Raw genomic sequence first — 21,371 nt, forward strand, 5'->3', positions numbered from 1 at the left:
GAATCAATCAGTATATAGAGAGAGCTTGTGCTTTATACCTGGAGACACCAACTTTCATTAATTTGTGGGGTGAATTCTAGATCTTCTCACATTCTTTCAGGTTAGTATTCAGATTTCCATTACACAAGCATGGTTTCATAGTAAGAAAAGAGTTTACACCTTCAGATCTGGCATTAGCTGAGTTCAAATATGGAGATATTTTCAATATATGATTTTTTTTCTTCACTATTTTGCAACAGACAGCTTCCACTGTGTGTTGACGCTACCAAAAGGTTATTTGGCAGCAGTAACATTAAATATACAAGGATACAGGTTTATTTTAATAATCTCCATTACAAATCATTAAATGAATTGAAAATATTATTTCAGTAATACAGGCTTTTAAAATAATGAGTGATGGAAGCAAAATATAACATCACATTTAATAGTTGCTAGGATGTGTTCCTCAAGAGCCATGGATTATGCAGCAGAGCTCACTTACAATCAGTATAGAAACAATGGGCTGAACGACCTCTCTTTGAGTCATAAAATTTCAAGGATTTTTTTCTTCAAATAGAATACTTTAAAGTGAAATTTCTTTGCCAGCAATGATAAAGAAGATAATATATTTATATAAATATTTATATGTTTTCACGGTTAGAATAGTTTAAGTTCTAAAGAATTCTTGAGATATCAAAGAAATAAATACAGAAAGAATAAATCTCAGAATTTCATATGATTCTATAACCTTAGAAATGTACAGCTAAGCTTATTGTCTTAACTTTTGAATTCAGCCTTAATATTAGAAATTGCCTTTGCTTGTGAAAACAGTAAATAAAGACAATCCATTAATGATAGAATTATTTGAAGTACATTCTTTAGATAACATGGTGTTCCAAGCAGTTAGCAACTTTTCATAGTGCACGTTTTAATGCCAAAAATAGCTGATCGAGCAAGTCAGTTATTTTATAAAAGAAATCATTAGGGTAATAAATGGGTGTATTTTTATTAATAGAAAAGCTTATGATAAAAATACACTAAGCAGAAAATTCATCAACATGCTAACTATTGGAAGTTGGATAATATCATATAATATCTGGGTATTAATGCATTTCCTTATTTCAATACATTTATTTGAAACATCTGGTCGATTTATTTGTCTACGGACAGAGTAATTTACCTCATAATACTAGCTTACAGTGAAACTACAGAAAGTTGAAAAATTAAATCTAAAAGCTGATGAAATTGCATTTAAGAGGTACGTAAAGATGAATGACAATTTAAAAAATTTACGTAGCTAAGGCAAGAAAAATGGACCATTGCGTTTCCCTAAATACGCCAAATATTTTAAAGTGTTGATCAGTATTTGACCACTTTAATCTGGTCAAAATAATCATATTAAATGCAGTACAGTTTTAAACAATTGCTTGTAGCCTGCGTGCATTCATTGGTCAAGGAACTCTATGTTGACAATTTCAGGATGATTAATGAAAGCACCTTTTTCTCAGAATGTCAGACATTGCCTTTTTAACAACTGACCTTTCATAGGATACTAGTGAACTCATAATTCCACTTCTGCACAGTTTCTTATTAGTAGAGTTAAAATTAATACTTATGGGAATGGTGGTTAATCCTCAACACTGTAAATCTTCCATTCTTTCAAGCTTCCACAAAGAGCAAAAGCCCCACTCTTAACCAAAACACTTTGTTTTAATAGTCTTATTTTAAAAACTAAAACAACAGATTATTTCATCAAAGAAACAATGTGTAATATCCTGAATTAAATATAGTTCAATTATAGAGCATTGCAATATTACTCTCAATTAGAGAAAACATTCCAGTTATTATGCAATACCATCTATCACAGTAGGGGTTACAAGATTAGATATATATTTGTGCAATTTTTGTACATAATTTTGTATAATTCATAAAAATACACTAAACTGCATTTGTAATTTCCAATGAGGCACTTCCTTTGTCATTACCCATTTTCTGCACATAACACAGCAGGTACAACAAAATGGATTGAGGTTGTAGATGGCATTTTCTGGACAGGATTTTTAGTACAATACTTTGAATCTAATATCTGCAATAAATATTTCTGAGTGGTTTATGCAATTTTGTTTGTGACCTATTCCCCCTTTAAAGACATTTGATATATAAAACAAATATTTGCCAGATCTGTAGAATAGCAACACACACAAAGTGCTGGAGGAACTCAGCAGGTCAGGCAGCATCTATGGAAAAGAGTACAGTCAGTGTTCCAGGCCAAGACCCTTCAGCAGGGCGGGCTAAAAAAGATGAGGAGTCACAGCTGGAAGGTGGGGGGAGGGGGAAAAAAGCACAACGTGGTAAGTGAAACTGGGGGGGGGGGGGGAGGGATGCAGTAAAGAGCTGGGAAGTTGAATGGTGGAAGAGATACAGGGCTGGAAAATGGGAATCCCAACAGGAAAGGAGAGAAGGCCTTGGAAGAAAGAACAAAAGGGGGAGAAGCACCACGGGGAGGCGATGAGCAGGTAAGGAGATAAGGCGAGAGAGGGAAAAGGGGAGGGGGAATGGAGGAGGAGGAGGAGGAGGAGCCATTACCAGAAGTTTGAGAAATTAACGTTGATGCCCTCAGGTTCAGCTATCCAGACGAAACATAAGATGTTGCTCCTTCAGCCTGAGTGTGACCTCATCACGACAGTACAGGAGGAGGCCATGGGTGGACATGCTGGAATGGGAAGTGGAATTAAAGCAGTCTACCAATCTACATTAGGTCTCACCGATATACAAGAAGCCATGCTGGGAGCACCAGATACAATAGATGGCTCCAACAAACTCACAGGTGAGTCACAGGTGAGGTCCTTCCTCATCCGGAAGGACTGTTTGGGGCCCTGAATGGTAGTGAGGGAGGAGGCATAGGGGCAGGTGCAGCACTTGTACCACTTGCAAGGATAAGTGCCGGGAGGGACGAATGGACAAGGGAGTTGCACAGGGAGCAATTCCTAAGGGAAGGAGAAAATAGAGAAAGATATGCTTGGTGACTATAGAGAAATTAACTTCAAAATTGTAAATCACCGAACTAGAGGCATATTTCTGAGAATCCAAACAACAAAGAAGATGCTGGAAAACTGAAATAAAAACAGAAAATGTTGGAAATATTCAGCAGATCAGGCAACAACTGTGGACAGAAAAACAGAGTTAACATCTCAGGTCAAGAACCCCTTGTTGGAATTGAGAAAGAGGAAAACAAATTAGTTTTTTAGCTGGAGTGTACGTAGGAGAATAATACAGAAAAAAGAGAGTATCCCTGATTGTTTAAGACCAAATAATTTAAAAGGCAGTTAGAAATAGTTGGTGTTTCTGTATCTGCGTCATGTAGCAGGAATGGCAGATCTGCCCAGCAACCTAGTCTATGCCAATGATGTGAGAAAAAAACTGATGGTTAACTGGAAAAATGGCCAGTTCTGATACACATAGAATGACAGACTACATTACCTAAGGATGGAGAACTCAATAGAATTCAAAAGGGTGCAATGTCCTTACTTGAGAATAACAATGCATTGCTTTATAATGGAACTATATTTACTTCCTCAGGCTTACATGAGGCCCCATTGTAACAGTGTAGGAAGCCACAGAGTGACTGGAAGTAGGAAAGAGAATGACAATGGCTTGAAAGTCGAAAACTTATTTGTCTTTTGTATGAGATCATTTCGCGCAAAAGAACTGGTGCCCTCTCCCAATCTGTTTTTCATTTAAAACACAGAAGTATAAAATATGGAATATGCAAGGATGTGATAGAAGCTCAGAGAAAAAGATATTGAGGAATAAAAAACTATGAAGGAACCAAATTTTCCAAAAATATCTTGTAGAAATAGCATTTTATTAACAATTTATATATGTCTTACTTTATTTTACTATTACAAGAAGATATTTTACCGAAATACTTTCTTTAGTGCACACCTCATTATTTAATAATAGTCAAGTTTTGCACAATAAAAAAACCTGGAGTAGCATTACTGGAGTGTTGCTATCCCACAGAAAAAAAGTTACATAATTTTATATTCTGAAAATTTTAAATTAAATGGGCTCTTTAAAACATTTCATTAAATGTCATTATTTTTCATAACTCCTTGTGATTTCTTGCACATAAAATGTACTATACATATCTTTTGCTGCAATTAACCTGACTGGAAAGATGATGGACCAATCTGACTGTAACTACATGATAAATTCATCTCTCTCCTCATTTGAACATATCTTAATGTTACCAATATTAATAACTTTTGCTCTAGGAAATAGGTGAAGCTTACTAAAGAAAAAGTCCTTGACCAAAATAGCAAAGGATATTATACTGAGAAATGATCTACTGATGCAAATCATTAAATCTATTTGCATTTGCTTACTGAACCTTAACATAGAAATTAAACTACATACAGGAAAAAGGAGATGGTTTTGCATGGTTACAGGAGACATCTTGGAAGATCCAACTCTATGTCATTAATTCTTCCATTTTCCCTCATTAACAAGTAAAATGTTTTTACTGCATGAAAAGTTTTAATAAATAGAGAGAGCAGAGAACTGGTACAGGAAGTTTGTAATATAACCCACGACAGTGTTAAATTGTCTATGAATGTGCTAAATTACTTTTTATTTTCAGCAATTAAGTTGTTTTAGAATAACACCTGCTAACATTTCTTTCTAATATCAATTCACTTCAACTTATCATATTTCATTAAATCCAACATATTCATCTGGTCACTTCTTCACAGACTAAGCTGTTAAATATTTTCATGATAATTAACTGATGTTTCTCACCTGCAATGTTCTGCATTTCAACCTTGCCTCTGGCTACTGAACTAAAGGCTTAAAAATGGGCCTCCCATAAGAAGACATGGATCGCAAACTGTTCGCTTGTCAGCATTTCAACTTTTTTGCAAGGGGAATTCTTTACCTTACAAAGTTGACAGGATTAGGATTTGTGGTCAGCTGACGAAAAGTTCATCCTCTGCACAAAAAAGATACTTCCTTGATTAAGACAAGAAAACAGAATTATATATTTTAGGTAAAGGATGTTAAGGGAAGCAAAATGGGTCATGTGGCACAGTTCCATATTAAAAAACATGCAATTTTAATGTTTCAATTTTAATTTTTTCTTACACTTGCCCCAGTGAAGTTAAAAAAGTCCTTCATGATATAGACCGTATCCAGAATATTTAAAGCTAGCTCATATAATGAGCAACTAATGGAAAGATTGTACTGATTAATTTGCATTTGCCATTTACCTTTGCTACAGAACCTCTACTATGGGTCAGTCTCCTAACAAGGAAAAATAATGGACTGCCACTATAAACAAAGCACAGACATGCAATCACACAGTGCCTTTAATATACACTAAATCACTATGAGACCAATTAAAGTACTTCTTGAAGGAAGCTTAGCTGCCAATTTGTACAGAGGAAGTTCTCACATACAATAATGAGCAAATAAATAGATTTAGAAATTTTGAATTAGAGATAAACATGACTAAATCATTCAGATCACTCCTATCTATTTTGTCAAAAACGATGCCATGTATTTTTGAATGAAAAAGGTTGGATGAAATAAGAGGGATTATCAGTCTAATGTCTCTTTTGGAAGTCTGGAGCTACCTCAGTTCAGCAAATCCAGGAGACACGGATCAGATTTGCGCTCAGGAATGTTATGCATGCCTTGAAATCAAAACCTTTTCTACTGCAGTGACTATGTATTTGGAATAATAGATAAATTGTGTGTGATACCAGTTTCAAACACTATCAACCGGCCTGCAGAATATAATCTTTATCTAAGTTGCTTGAAATATATTAACTATATTTGGGAGATGTAACATCAAAACATACAGTAAAATGTGTTGCTTTGCATCAACAACGAACACATCCCGAGGAGGAGCTGGGGGCAGCCCACAGGTGTTGTCATGCTTGTGACACCTGCATAACAGTCTCGCAACTACGCTGTTCGCCTTTCTGGAATGTGGGAGGAGACAGTAGCACATGGAGGAAACCTACGCAGCCACATGCAGAGCTTTCAGATTGCAGCAAGAACTGAACTCCAATCTTCCAATCGCTGGTGCTATAAGGCATTATGCCAACTGCTACCTTGCCATGCCGCCAAACTGAAAAAGACTCGTTACAGAAAATGATACGAGGCTCTGACTGGGAGCCTGGCAAACTAAACCCAAAGCCCAATATACCCCAGAAATCCAGCCTTAGGCTTCATGACCATAAATCTGGAGAACAGCCAAGTCTGCTGTTGGTTGCAGCTCAGTCGTTAAGGGGTTGTAAATTACAGCCAAATTCTGTGTTAACTTGTTAAGCCTTATGAAGAGAGAATGATTTATACACTTAGTGGCCAATGTTATGTATTGTAACTAAAACATAAACTAATTGCAAGAAAAAGATGGGAGCCCGAAGAATGGGTCTTAGTTTCATGTTGACTTTAAGCAAGCACGCATGTACAAACATGGTGGCATGATAAGATACACCATGCACGAACTTTTACATATTACCTGTAATGAATTATTTAAACAACAAAGAAAGCTTAAGCCAACAATATATATTTACAGTGTTATTCAAGTATGACTGAAATACTAAATACACAACAGCCACTTTATTAAGTGGCCACTGAGTATATGTTCATGGCTACAACAGCATACCCACTTCAGAGATTTGACATCATGTGCATTCAGAATGCTCTTCCGCACGTCACTGTTGGTTATTTGAGTTACTGTTGCCTTGCTGACAACTTGAATCAGTCTCGCCATTATCCTCTGGTCTCACTGTGGCATTTGGACTGACAGAACTGCCGCCCACTGGTTGATCTTTGTTTGTCATACCATTCTCTCAAAACTCTAGAGACGGTTATGCGTGAACACCTCGGGAGATCAGCAGTTTCCCAGATATTCAAACCACCCCATCTGGCACGAACAATTATTCCCCGGTCAAAGTCACTTAGATCTCATTTCTCCCCTATTCCGATGTTTGGCCTGAACAACAAATGAACCTCCTGACCATTTCTGCATGTTTTTATGCACTGACTTGCTGCCAAATGATTGGCTGATTAGACATCTGCATTAACGAGTAGGAATACAGGGGTACCTAATAAAGTGGCCACTGAGTTTCTGAGCATGTGTGTGTGTACATTGCGGAACAGAGGAGTGGGATGGGAGCAAGGGAGGGGACAGGCGGGCAGAAAGGAGGAGCGAAAAATGTAGCGCTGGTCTGGATCTACCCTGATCAGAGGATATTTTGGAGTACAAGCGGACAACTCTGTCTCACCCAGCTCTATGGAATTTTCTTTCCAAATGGCCAGTACTTCGTAGCCAGCCTCCAGCAGTTCATTTAAAGCAATGCTGGCTAGTCCAGAGTACACAGTATAAACCTGCTTAACAACAGTCTCCTACCTATTATTGTAAATTCACGGCCGACAATAAAACACAATACTTTAATGACTGAGGAAGGAAGGGAAATGGAAGATAACACAGTATGTGGAATCATCAATTCCAATACAATCTTTAATGATAAGTCAGGATAAAGCTACATTCTTCCTGACATAAAACACCCTTTAGTCAAGCTCTATTCATTAGTTGAATGGTTGTAGCTTAGCTTTTTCAATTTAGTTAACTGACTACAAGGTTGTTAAACTTATCACATGACACAGAACCTCTGGAAGCACTTTAGCCTCGCGACTTGTCGATATTACCAATATTCCTAACACACTGGCCGAATTGCACTCTTGCCTTGGAATCAGACAGTCCTGGGCCCACTCCACAGTAAGAATCAGAATCAGGTTTAATAGCACCAGCATATGTTGTGAAATTTGTTAACTTAGTGGCGGCAGCACAAGGCAATACATTATAATATAGAAAAAAAGACAATTACAGTAAGCATATATATGTATATTAAATAGCTAAATTAAAAATAGTGGAAAAACAGAAAAATAAAGTGAGGTAGTGTCCATAGACCCAATGTCCATTTAGAAATTGGATGGCAGAGAAGGAGCAACTACTCCTGAATAGCTGAGTGTATGCCTTTAGGTTTCTGTACCTCCTTCCTGAGAGTAAGAATGAAAAGAGGACATGTCCTGGATGGTGGGGGTCCTTAATGATGGACACTCCCTTCCTGAGGCTCTGATGTTTTAGATACTATGGAGGCTAGTACCTATAGTGGAGCTGACTACTTTTACAACTTGCTGTAGCTTCTTCGGATCCTGTGCACTAGCCTTCCCCCGTACCAGACAGTGATGCAGCCTGTCACCAATGCCCTCCACAGTACATCTATAGAAGTTTTAAGTGACAAACCATATCTCCTCAAACTCCTAATGAAATATAACCTTTATCTTACATTCTTTATAGCTACATCAAAATGTTGGGACCAGGTGAGATCTTCAGATATATTGATGCCCAGGAACTTCAAAATGCTCACTCTCTCCACTTCTGATCCCTCTACTTTTGTTAAGCACAAATTTTTAAGGGCTAATCACATGCTGAAACAAAAAATGGCCTTGATACTTTTTACCTGAGTTACAGGCTTCATGGCGGAGTAGTTCAAAATGAAATCAAATCATAATAATAATAGCAACATGCCTTGAATAAGATGTTCACGTCCCCTCAAGTATGGAGGATGTTTTATGCCAGGACAACTAATTATATTTTGGCCTGTCCTTAAAACACAAGTGGAATTGGTCTTTCTATTATTCTGTATTCTTTTCCATCGCTTGCCTTCCTTGATTATTGTAGTATTGGGTGTTATCCCCTGTCATGAAGACACTAATTAGAGTGTTGGATTCAGAAAAATGTGCTCGGAAAGTTATTTTCACCTTTCTAATTTAGGCCATGCAGTTTTACAATGTTACTCCATCAGGAGCTCGGATTTAACACAGATTAAACAATTTAATTGCGAAGAATAGCATCTCCGTTCAGAACAATTGCTTCAGGCCACATGATGCAACCGTTGTGTAATAATTGAAGACATGAAGATTTAGGCGAATACGTTCACAGCACTCACCCAGAGTACTACTTTAAACCTGACTACAAAATATTAGAGTTACACATGCAGTATCTTTAACTTTTTGTGAATTATTATAGATAGATAATTTGTAAGCAATGATGAAGAGGACATCCCCACCACAAAATTCCACACAGCTTCATGGGAAGACCCAAACTTCAATACCATGCCAAATTCTGGGTCTATTGCTTCAATGCTTCAAAGGCGATTTTTAAATCACCTTCTAGCTTTCATCAGAAAACAAGAAAACTGATTATAGTTTGCATTTCACAATAAGAGAGGTGGTGAAATTATCAGTACTTGTTATCATTACTTCATCAACTTCGGGATTTCCGCCTGCACATAACTTAATGCATAAGTTTTAAACTCTCCACAGTCTGCTTGTTTACAGAATCAACTATTTCAATAATCCTATACTGATTCCATGTTATTCTTCCCCTATTCTCACCGATTACCCACAGAGTCTATTGCTCACCTACACATTCACTCACTAGAAATGACATGAACTTAAGGTTGCAAAGAAGAGAAACCCTGCAGATGCTGGAAATCCAAGCAACACACACAAAACGCCTGAGGAACTCAGCAGGCTGGGCAGCATCTATGGAAGGGAGTCAACAGTCAACATCTGGGCCTGAAACGACGACTATACTCCTTTCCATAAATGCTGCCTGGCCTGCTGAGTTCCTCCAGCATTTTATGTGTGTTGCATGACCTCAAGGAATTTAAATTCACTGCAAAATTCTCAGCAGTTGATTGGTCAGATTATCATGAACCCACTCCCATGCCCAGAAACACTCGATGCTTGCCTCCGTAAATTTAACCATGCTGATGCAATAGCTCACGTCACTTGGACGTCCATGTCTGATGACTGCTGTAGTCTCGTGAAATGTTTCAAATCTGTCCAGTATCAGAGACAGAGTGGTAGGAAGCTGAAATGCACTATCAGGGAGCTGGTAGATCCGGACACAAGAGTAACATTTAAGGAATGTACAGGCAGGGAACGGACAGATACCGACCGTGTGCAGGCAGATGGGATGAGAAATCTGGCATTATGGCTAGCACTCACATTGAGGGCTAAAGTGCCTGATCCTGCTCTATATTCTGTGTACCAAAACTGAATGAAAAAATCCCACTGTTCAATTCTAGGTCTGGGCTGAGTTATCCACCTTTCCTAGGCCAATAGTCTGAGTACTGGAAGAACAGACAATCACATTTGATGGCTATTTCTCTTTACATCCATCGGATAACCAGTGCTCAAATATGAACAGTAACCAAAATGCTTTGAAACTAGACGTTCCACTTTTCTCTTTACTCAGAACCTCTTGCCGAAATATTCATAGAGAGGGTGAGAAGTTGTGCTTGTTTTGTGGTCTGCAAACCCACATGCATAGGAGAGGAAATCATAAAATATTAAATGCCAACAAGCTCGATTTTATCTGGCCTGGATTCCTTTACCCCAGTCCTTAGTGGTTCTGAATATTTAAAGAGAGGTGTTTTGTTTTTGAAAACCTCCTGTAAGAGTGAGTTAACAATTCTGACTGCATACCCATGCACTTTCCTGTAAACGAGAAGGGTTAAAATCATGCCTATAATGTATTACATTGTCACCTTCAACACCTTTATATATGCAAATTGTTGTAATTAAAAATCACCATTAATTATTCTGCTATCTTTGTCTGACACATTTTTGATTAAGTAACTAGTATTTTGTCTTGCTATTCCATGGTTTATGACAATTTCCACTGCTTCTTTGTATATATTTTGACAAAATATAGTCAAACTTCTATTTATCTACTGTACAGCTGAATATAGTATCTTGAAAAGTCAGACCGTGTGTGCTCTAAGAAACACCTAAGATAGAATTTAGATTAGAACAAAACCACTGCCCATGAACTTTGTCCACATCCTTACATATTATTAATAACTCGAAGAAACTAATTATATTTACATTGTTATTTTATTCACTGCATTGTTCTAGATTGTTCCATGGGGTGCCCAAAATTGTAGAGAACTATCTACTAAAAAAAAGTACCATTCAAGCCCTCCTCTTTACAAATTACTACAGAAATCAGCTTTACACTTTTCAACACACAGATCTTGCTCCAGGCCACAGGAGAAAGCAGACAAGGTAACATCATGAGCTACAATTCTTGTCATAGTTACCAGAGATTATGCCACTGTCTTCTTAAATAGTACCACTTGCTCAAAAGCTACTTAATCTCTCCTTTATTATGTCAGTTTCATCATCCATCGCACTTCTGTTCTGCTTGTTAAAAGCCGGTTGCAATATGTCCCTGAACGATACCTCCTCTCCTATCTAAACAGGTCCCTCTGATTTGATTCTGGGCTCCACCATTAAATCCCTTCTAGTAACGTGCTACCCTATGACAAAGATGCTAACTGATCACATCACCCTGACCAACAACGGGTGTTCCACTGCTTAGCTGCCAGTGCAGTAAACCATTCTGAGATTGATCAGAATCTTCTACGAAGAAGCTGACACAAGTTTTAATTGGCTTATGTACAACTAGTACTTCATAAATATTCCTTTTCAGCAGAATATTAAAACAACATTCAAGAGATGAAAACAATCTACTTTCCATTGTTGCTTTTGTGCCTAACAAATGCATTCAGAGGCAAGTGCGATTTCATTCCCAATTGGGCAACAATTCCTACCATGACTGAGGCCTGCAGGTAAATTAATCTTCAGACTTTCTACTCACCATGATTACCCTCAATTACAATGCACCAAGTCCCTGCAAACCTCACCCACCCAGACTAAGTCCCTTGGCACGTAAGGTTTCTGCAAGAGCAGCACGCAGTGAGAATTGAGAATAGGCGTGGTGATATCTATAGATCGAACCGGCAAGCGAACCTCTACAAACCATTTACATCATTTTCCAGTGATATTGCAGAAGAAGTTACACCGGATAATTCGAAAAAAATCCTTAAGGAAATTGGGTTGTTCCATGAGCCTCCTCCTCCGGTTAGACGTTTACTGTGCCCATCACCAATTTCAACTAGAGATGTCAGAACTATAGAGCTTCTAACCAGAACATCTGCTGGATGTGAGATTGTCCTGAATGCAGCTTCACTGAGTTGTCTTTTCATCAGTGAGTAAGATTAATTCCTGGCTTGATGGTGATGGCAGAGTGGCAGATATGTTGGGCCATATGGTTGTGGATTATGTTGGTGAGCACATAGCACTTCATGGATGCTCAGTTCTGAGTTCCCATTTCTGCTCCAATTTAATCCATTTTATCACCTGGTGTGCTCAGATTGAAGATGGGAGGGACTTTGTCTCTGGACAAACTGTGCCGTGGTACTACCACGGAGGAAGCAAGTTTCTGGGAGTTTAAGGCCAAAATGGATAGGTAGATTAATGAGGCCATGATTGAATAAATTTACCTCTTGTGTTGCTTCACTCACAACTGGCTGCAGATCCAATCTGCCAACTATTCCTTGGTGGCTCCAGCAACCCCATCAGTGGTGACATTACCAAGCCACTCCCAGTGACAGATACTGACATACCCTACATTCCTGCTACTCTCAATGCTATTTCCAAGTTTCACTGAACATGAAGATCAGCTTCGTCAGCTGAGGGCGGATAGCATGTGACCTCATTACACTGTTTCAAAACCCATGCTTGGGGTCCAGTTTCCCCTTGGAATGCAGGATCTCTCTCCGTGTAAGTGGCCAGTTCCTCTCACACAATGATTCTGGCAACCGATGATGCCCCACCCAAATACCCTCCAGCTGCTGCTGAAATTAAAGAAACCATTCACCAACATTCTAAAATACCCTGAAGCTGAGGACTGAAAACAATGAAAAATGTTTTTTTTTTCCAAAGCTAGATCGTGAAATAAAGATCACAAAAAACATTTCCAATAAAACTCCCATCATTCACAATCTGGCTCTCCAGTAACCGTGATACCTGACATCTGACATATCCGGCTCTGCAGGTGATGTTTGCAGCACTCCCTACCCACTCAAAGGGAACCCAGTCCCTGCCCTTCCTGACCACTCACTGAGGCCCCAGTCCCTGCTCTTTCTGACCACTCACTGAGGCCCCAGTCACTCTGCTTCCCAACCACTCACTGAGGCCCCAGTCACTCAGCTTCCTGACCACTCACTGAGGCCCCAGTCACTCTGCTTCCCAACCACTCACTGAGGCCCCAGTCACTCTGCTTCCCAACCACTCACTGAGGCCCCAGTCACTCTACTTCCTGACCACTCACTGAGGCCCCAGTCCCTGCCCTTCCTGACCACTCACTGAGGCCCCAGTCCCTGCCCTTCCTGACCACTCACTGAGGCCCCAGTCACTGCCCTTCCTGACCACACTGAGGCCCCAGTCACTGGCTTCCTGACCACTCACTGAGGCCCCAGTCACTGCCCTTCCTGACCACACTGAGGCCCCAGTCACTGCCCTTCCTGACCACTCACTGAGGCCCCAGTCACTGCCCTTCCTGACCACACTGAGGCCCCAGTCCCTGCCCTTCCTGACCACTCACTGAGGCCCCAGTCACTGCCCTTCCTGACCACACTGAGGCCCCAGTCACTCTACTTCCTGACCACTCACTAAGGTCTTAGTTGTCTTGCTCCCCCTTTTTTATCTCAGCTGGCTCTGTTCCCCATGCTCCTTACAAACTTACCAGGTCCTCATTTCCCTTTCGTTTACTAGATTCAAGGGAAAATTTTCTTCTGTGCAACATCTAAAAAATAATTATGTAAAAGGGTATGTTGGACAGTTACTAGAATAAAGTCTGATGGGTCTGAAAATCTGCTGATTCCACAGCATCAAAGTCACAAGCATGCCAGTTTAGCAGAATTTCACAAAAGTCATCCAGCTATCTAGCACAGAACCAGGCCTTTCAACCCAACTCACCCAAGTTAAACAAGGCAGGTAAGTCCAATTTAACTGTTTGGCCCAGATCACTCTATCCTTTCCTACCCATGTACCCATCCAATTGTCTTATAAACCTAGTAATTGTGCCTGCCTATACCACTTCCGGTAAAGATACTTAAAACGTGAGAAATACATTTCATCTGACTTCATCAAATCAGATAAGGTCTGCCTACTGTTCTCCCATTCACTTGAATGGGGTCACTCTGTACTTGTGTCAACCTGGGCTCTGTAGGCAGGCTTCCCAACACAAGAGCTCTGACATGTGCACTGCCTGTTAAGATTCCACAAGGGACACTGGCACAGCTCAGAAACAGACAGCAACATGGGCAGCACAACAGGAGATACCACTGCCAGATTAAACCAGTGCCAGACTTTGCGACTTCCCTTCAGCAATTGTAAATTCATCAGAAGCCCTAGTAGCTAGATGGAATATCTGCTCAAAGTGACCATATGTTTAAATGCCACAATGAGGGTATAATTACCAAATAAGCAGTACACTTTAGCTCCAAGTAAAACAGTGACAGTAATGCATTATTGCAAGATAAGTAAAGGTTTTATAACAGTTTCAGTCAGGTTCTAGGTGGCGTCCACAAAAATGATTTCCAATTTCTTGCTTTTTTGTAATATAATATTTATATAATTAATATATATTAATTCATGTAGAGGACATGAAAATTAAGTTTGTAGATGATTCAGAACTTAGCCATGTGACTAACAATGAAGAGGGAGTTTTTTAAACTACAGGAAAATATTTATGCTCTGATTAAATAAGTGGAAAAATGGGAAATAGAATTTAGTCAAAAGAAATGCTGGGGGGAGGGGGGGTTGCAACCTGGAAGGATAGCAAGTGGTGTGGAGGAATAGAGGCACCATACAAATATATGTTCATAGATCCTTAATGGTAGACAACAGTTCAATAAAGTAGCTAAAATCAAATTAAAGGTGTCTTTCCTGAATTAATTGAGGCATAAAACATAAGAGCAGAGATAATTTGAAATGAAAGAAAAGATTGGTAGCTCAGGCTGGCTGCTTATTTGCCAAGCCTGGAGGTTGGGTCGTAAACATTTTGTCACCAGTCAAGGTGATATCATCAGCACATAATTGAGTGTCATTTCTGCTGTGTGCCTGCCCTTTATATTGGTCCAACTCATTGTTCTGATTGGCTGGCTGTCGCACTGGCCACTAGTCTCCGCTAAGTCCTAGTCAACTGGATAGCTGAGAGAGATTATACTAGCACCACTGCTGGAGTGCAGCTCTATTCACAGCAAGTATGTGTCAATGCTGGAGCAGTGTAGGGAGATTTACCAGGATGTTACCAGGACTGAGATAATTTATCACTGATGACAGATTGTTTAAAGTAGGGCTGTTTTTTCATTTAGAACGGAGGAGACTGAAGTGAGCTGTATATATTTACAAAAGACTTCAATAAAGTACATTGAAAGTGCTAATACCCTCAGCAGGGTCAAAGATTTTAAGTAATTAGCTAACGAATCAAAAGAGAGTTGAGGAGATATGTTTTTAACCAGATGATAATGGTGATCTTCTAACCACTGCTCGGACGGAGAAATAAAGACAGAAACACTCAACACATTTGAAAAATACTTGAAGGGCCACAGGACAACAGACCTAGAGCCACACACACACACAAAATCCTGGAAGAACTCAAGCAGCATCTATGGACATGAATAAACAGTCAGCGCTGTGGGCCAAAGCTGGGAAGGAAGAGGGAAGATGAAAGAATAGGAAAGGGAAGGAGAGAAGCGCTGAAAGGTGCGAATACATTGGGTAACTTCATGAACTCAAAATTACAACATTTTTAACTGCATTCTGCCGGAAGTTATGAATAATAGGAGCACATGTCCATTTGAATCCATTCAAAGATTATTTTTCTCACTTATCATTACAATAGATTAAGTATTTGTACCATAATAAAACTTCACACTAAAGTACTGTATTTAGGAATGTAGTCTAATTATTGCACACAAACTGCTGATTATACACATTCAGAGACATTGTTTTTCATCTTAAATAGTGAATGTTTTTATAAAAAAGCTTGCTGTACCAAATGATGCATATTGGTGGAACAGTTTATACTACTAAGGGATTTTCAATGATTGGCTTGACTTAGTACAAAAATGCAAATAATACAGATCACACATTGATCAGATTCAGTTTGCCATCACGGAGGATCAGCTAATAGATTCTGATTCCAACAGTACTGTTTGTAAAGCCTATTCTCACACAGGAAGGCTTGAAAACTCCAATAATCGATTGTGACAAAAATGCATCTGCCTATCTATCTATTCAGGTGGAATGATGTACTATATTCCATTTCATTTCAGCTGTAAAATTCAGTGCAAGACAACATTACTACTCAGAAGTTACCCAGTCAATGGATTCATAATACAGATACAGGAACTAACTGCTGAAGAGTAGCACACTTATTGAATCATAGAAATACACAGCTGTTCATGCACCTTGTGAAAGAATGGATTTCAAATATTTTGCCTACAACTTAGCTAGGAGTGAGAGCTGGCAATGCACAGCAAATACAAGAAGACCTTTGGGTGCACAAGAGAGATAGAAGTTCTGTTATCGAAAGAGGAATTCAGCCAGTGTATGCTGCCATGTTCTTTTGATTGACTGTAAATGAACAAAATCTAGTTTAGATCATGGACAGCCTTTATATATTGCTTTTGCCGATTGCATGCTCGAAATCTTCATTTTCATTTGCAACATTCAAGATGATTGCCGTTACCTTCAAATTCTTCATAGTTCCTAACTAGTTGAAGTAGTGAAATTGTTTCACTTTTGTTTCTGGCATCTCCAATCCTCAATGCTTGAAACTGCAGTATTCAAAACAGTTCTGAATTGGCTTACTGCCTATTTCTCGGCAACTATCAGTCGCAAAAATCACTGCTTTTTGAACATAAATACACACAACTGATGCTACTTAAACACTGCTTCCTCTAAACGTGTCTAGTATCTAACAGCCATGCCAATGCGCAAGACTGATGCTAATTGGAAACTGTTTGGCAGCAGTCTCGTGTGCCAATTAAGCGGTATAGACTTCCAAATAAATGATGGAGAGCTAGCTATTTTCTCGATTAGTTTTTGTTATTAAAAATTTGATCCGATTAACCGATGGCCCAACTAACCTAGAATACACTGTATTATGTTCAGAATTTCAACAATTTGCAACTTGAAAAAAGAGATTCCACATTTGAATTGTTTACTTTCTGGACAAGAGAGTCTGATTGACATTTATTAACAATTATTGCATCATTAAAATAGTACTTGCACTGGCAATTCCAAGACTTAACTTTCTGTGGTAATTTTAATGGATTTTAAATGTGCAATTGGGAAAGTCAAGCAGAGGTTAAAGCACAAGTACCATTTTCAGGAAACTAACAATAGTGTGCATAAATATTAATCTACTTGAGACTATTCAATATTCATTGGAGCACTTTCCTACCTCAGCTTAGTGATTGACTTCTATATCAATAATGACACATGGTCTTATAAAGTGAAAATCGATCAGCCACGATGAAATGGCAGAGCAGACCTGATAGGCCGAATGGCCTAATTCTGCTCCTATCTCTTACGCTGTTCACACCATGTTATTTTTCCAGCAAAATTTCACCTAATAAATCACAGCAGCACATAATATGATACCACCTGGATTACAACACCCAACAAAAGATGTTAGTGTGTTACCTGCAATTCTAATCCATTCACTTTTACTTTCATTATTTACTGAGATTCCTTAAAATGTTTTCTCGCCCTTATTTCGGAACTTGGAGTCTATTTATTTATTCATTTAATTCCTGACGCTGAGCTTCTGTGTTTCCATTGACAAAATTCAATTACTGTACACATTTCCACTTTTTCATTTGTATTGTGCCAGGTCTTTAAAATCTAACAACAGATTGTGCCGTGCCATTCCCTTTAGCCAAAGGATGGTGAATCTGTGAAATTCACTTACACTGACGGCTGAGTAGGGTGTATTTAAAGGGGAGGTTAATAAGATCTTGATTAGTAAGGGCAATAATGGTTATGAAGAGAAGGCAGGAGAGTGGGATTGAAAGGGAAAATAAATCAGTGGTGATCAAATGGCAGACCAGACTCAATGGGCTGAACAAATTAATTCTGCTCCTATGTCTTAAGATCTAATATTGACACTCGTCTTTACATTCGTTAAAAATTAACAGTCAAAATTAAACTTCTATGTTTCAAACGATCAACACAAACATGAGTATTTGGAGGAATGGCCTATATTAGGCTAAACTTACCATCCAATAAATGGAACACAAGGCTTTAATGAGGCCATCCTCATACAGTACCTCCTCTAAAACAGTTTTTGGTTTATTATTTGGTAAGAGTTTGAATCATAATGAAATCCTCAGTAGGTGCTTTACTGTAACAATAATTAATTAAGTAATTGAAAATCAATAATTTACTCACCTGTCCTTGGGTACAAAATTCTCCTGGAGCTGTATGGAGTGAATACCTTCTTCACAGCCAGATACTTGGATGGCACCAATAGGACTTTCCAGAATTGCTGTCATCTGCTTGCAGTCTTTTATGTTGCTCTTGCCAACCTACATGAACAAATCATGGATCCTTACAAATGGTGAGGCAGCAATTATATACCAGTCTTAAAACAGCTATTAATTACTTGCAAAACTACCTCATTCCCTTAGTGCTTGTGGTTCATTAATGTCCTCGTACTCAGAAAAGTGTTATGGAAGTTAGCGGGTTAGATGGCAATGACTGTGGGTGGATAAAATAAATTTATTTTAACTGTTAAGGATTGTTAGCATGCAACCTTTCCATCATACGAAATTCCTTTTTTCTATTTATCCCTGATTTTTCCCAAGACCTGGTTTTTTTTAAGCGCTGCATCTCTCCCTAACTCCACTTCAATTGAGCAATGAGGCAATGCTAGATAAGGTTGCGCTTTCCTCACAGAGCAATTACTGCGCTATGCCAAGTGCTGGCAAGCTGTGGGCAGAGCTCACACTGGAGACCTTCAGATAAACAAGTCCTGCTTTTATGGTTATCCTTTGGCAAGGAAATCAACATTTTTTTTCTGCTACCTGGCTCTTCTTCTGAAAGTACTGTAGCTCACAGGCAGGAAACATGCTTTTGTTTCTCAGAAACATCCCTCTCCTTGCCAAAAGCTGTACTATATGTTTTCCATCATTGATTAGAAGTACATCAATGAAAATAAACCTAATGTTGAAGTCTATTCTGCCTTCCCTTGGTACCTACAATGCTTGGATCCATTGAACCTAGGGGCCAATTTTTACTGCGGCTCTGGTGGTTCAGTGCTTTTCAGAAAAGAATTGGAGAGCATTTGAAAGAGACTAATTTGCAGAGTTACAGGGAAAGAGCAAGGCAATGGGACTGGCAAAATTTATCTATTTGTAGCTAGTGTGGACTTAATAAGCTTAAGCTTTCAAGCCAAAGTAATTCTGTGATTCTATACAGCACTTCATTGTCTTTAGATGTAGAAAGGTACAAGACTAAAGGACTGTATACCAGCATATGACAGAAAGGAAAGTCATGTTTAGCCTTATACACAAGTTTTCACATTCGGAACTTCACATAGTGCTTTAAAATGAGATACTTCGAACGCAAGGTGATTATTGTTGAGTACAAACTGCATGCCAAATCTATAGAAAGCAAATTCCCAGAAACAGTAACCAACAATTACATCTTAATCAGAAAATTTCTCAATCAGTCCTTTGGGGTCTTCATCCAAGCTTTTCATATAAATTGTAAAAAAAAGTTGGGATTCCAGGAACATATCACTTGTTACATCTTGTAAAACAGAAAGAGAACTATACCTGCTCTCTGTTTCCTGCTAACCTACTGTCTTATCCACTCCAAAAGCCAACCTCCTACACTATGGCCTTTGATTTCCCAAAACAACTTTCGATGTAGCACTGCCTTCTGGAAATCTAAAGCACAGCACATCCATCAGTTCATCTCAGAACTGAAGCAGATAAAACCCAATTTGAAACTACGACGAGTCAAATCCTAGAAAGCTGATCCAACTCTTTCAGCTACTCCCCTACACAATTTCCCCTCCACCCAATCCTGCCACTTATGATTTGCAGTTTTTTTCCCTTTCTGTTGCGCATCGGGTGGCCTGTATTTTTTTAATTGGGTTCTTTCTGGTTTCTTGCTTTGTAGCTACCTGTAAGCAAACAAATTTCAAGATTGTAAAATTTATACATTCTTTGATAATAAATGTACTTTGAATAAATGCACTTTGAAACTTTGAAGTGAAGATGTTTCAATTAAGAATGAATGTAGCTTTGTACAAAATAATTCAAAGAAGTCAGGAAATAAAGCAATTGAAATGGTCTTAATCAATGTTTGCATCTAGAATACGGTCAAAACTATGCTATGTAGTTAACATATAACCTTGACCATGGGTTCCAAAGCTTTTAATTCCATGGATCAATACCACTACACAAAGGGTCCATGGACCCCAGATTGGGAATCCGTAACCTAGATTATTCCTCAAGATACCTTAAATGAAATTGATTCAATTATTCTATCCTTATTGTAGAAGGCATAAGCCCAGCAGATAAAGTTGTTTTTTGATCTAAGATTAATCACTTAACTTAAACTATGAGAGTTATTTTAACAGCACCCTTCCTGCAGCGTGACAAGGAATCCACTTCAGTAATCAGCCAATACACCTGTCACAGTGCAGACAGCCCGATTTGATGCACCGGAAAATGTGCTCTTCTCTATACGCTTGGAACTCACTCCTTAAGAAAGTTAGAATTCTGGCTTCTTATTCAAGATAGTATGGAAGTGCTCCAACTTGGAAGCTTTTGATGATGTCACTAAATGAAAAATGGGGAAAAATACGTGTTTCATTTCCTATCAAAACATGGCACCTTGTCATGCATAAATGGCACACAATTCTATATTAGAAAAACGTACACCTAAGATTGAAGAGTAACAAGATTATAATCAAATCAAGGTGTTCAGATGACATCTGTGATTTATGAATATTAACTGAGCCCAAGGATTAAATTATTGCCTTGGGCTCACTCCCTGAACTCTATATTTTATTTAATTTGGTTGGTTTCATTTTTTTTAGTCTCAAAATAAAACTGCTGTTGCTTTCTATTCTGAAGGGTTGGAGTAAATTTAATAGCATTGTGGGAAAGCAAAATTGAACTTCTCTCATTCATCTACAGCAGCAAAGGACAACATAATTATTTCAAATTTTTAATGAAATATTTTCAGATCTATAGAGGAAAGAACGGATTTAATACTTGCATGCCAAAGCATCTGTTAGCACCAAAGTGCTGCAGCAATTGTTGCTAAAGTTCAGAACACCCTTGTTCTGTAGGGTTGGATTTTAACACCCCACCCATATTAAGTTGATCTTCCCACCTGCTGCCTTTTTTTATTTGCCTTCATTTACTGAGTGA

At 38.6% G+C, this 21,371-nt stretch overlaps 1 protein-coding gene across 5 annotated transcripts in view; it reads right to left on the reverse strand.

Annotated features, from left to right (window-relative positions):
• mgmt (O-6-methylguanine-DNA methyltransferase) overlaps positions 1–21,371 on the reverse strand; it is a 407,371-nt gene that overhangs the window by 297,609 nt on the left and 88,391 nt on the right. For all 5 annotated transcript variants that reach the window (XM_059947676.1, XM_059947675.1, XM_059947672.1 and 2 more), the window contains one exon: positions 18,373–18,509. In XM_059947676.1, the coding sequence (XP_059803659.1) occupies positions 18,373–18,509 (137 nt within the window). The remainder of the gene's footprint in view (positions 1–18,372; positions 18,510–21,371) is intronic.

Source organism: Hypanus sabinus, chromosome 22 (genome assembly GCF_030144855.1).
Source record: "Hypanus sabinus isolate sHypSab1 chromosome 22, sHypSab1.hap1, whole genome shotgun sequence".
NCBI lineage: Eukaryota > Metazoa > Chordata > Chondrichthyes > Myliobatiformes > Dasyatidae > Hypanus > Hypanus sabinus.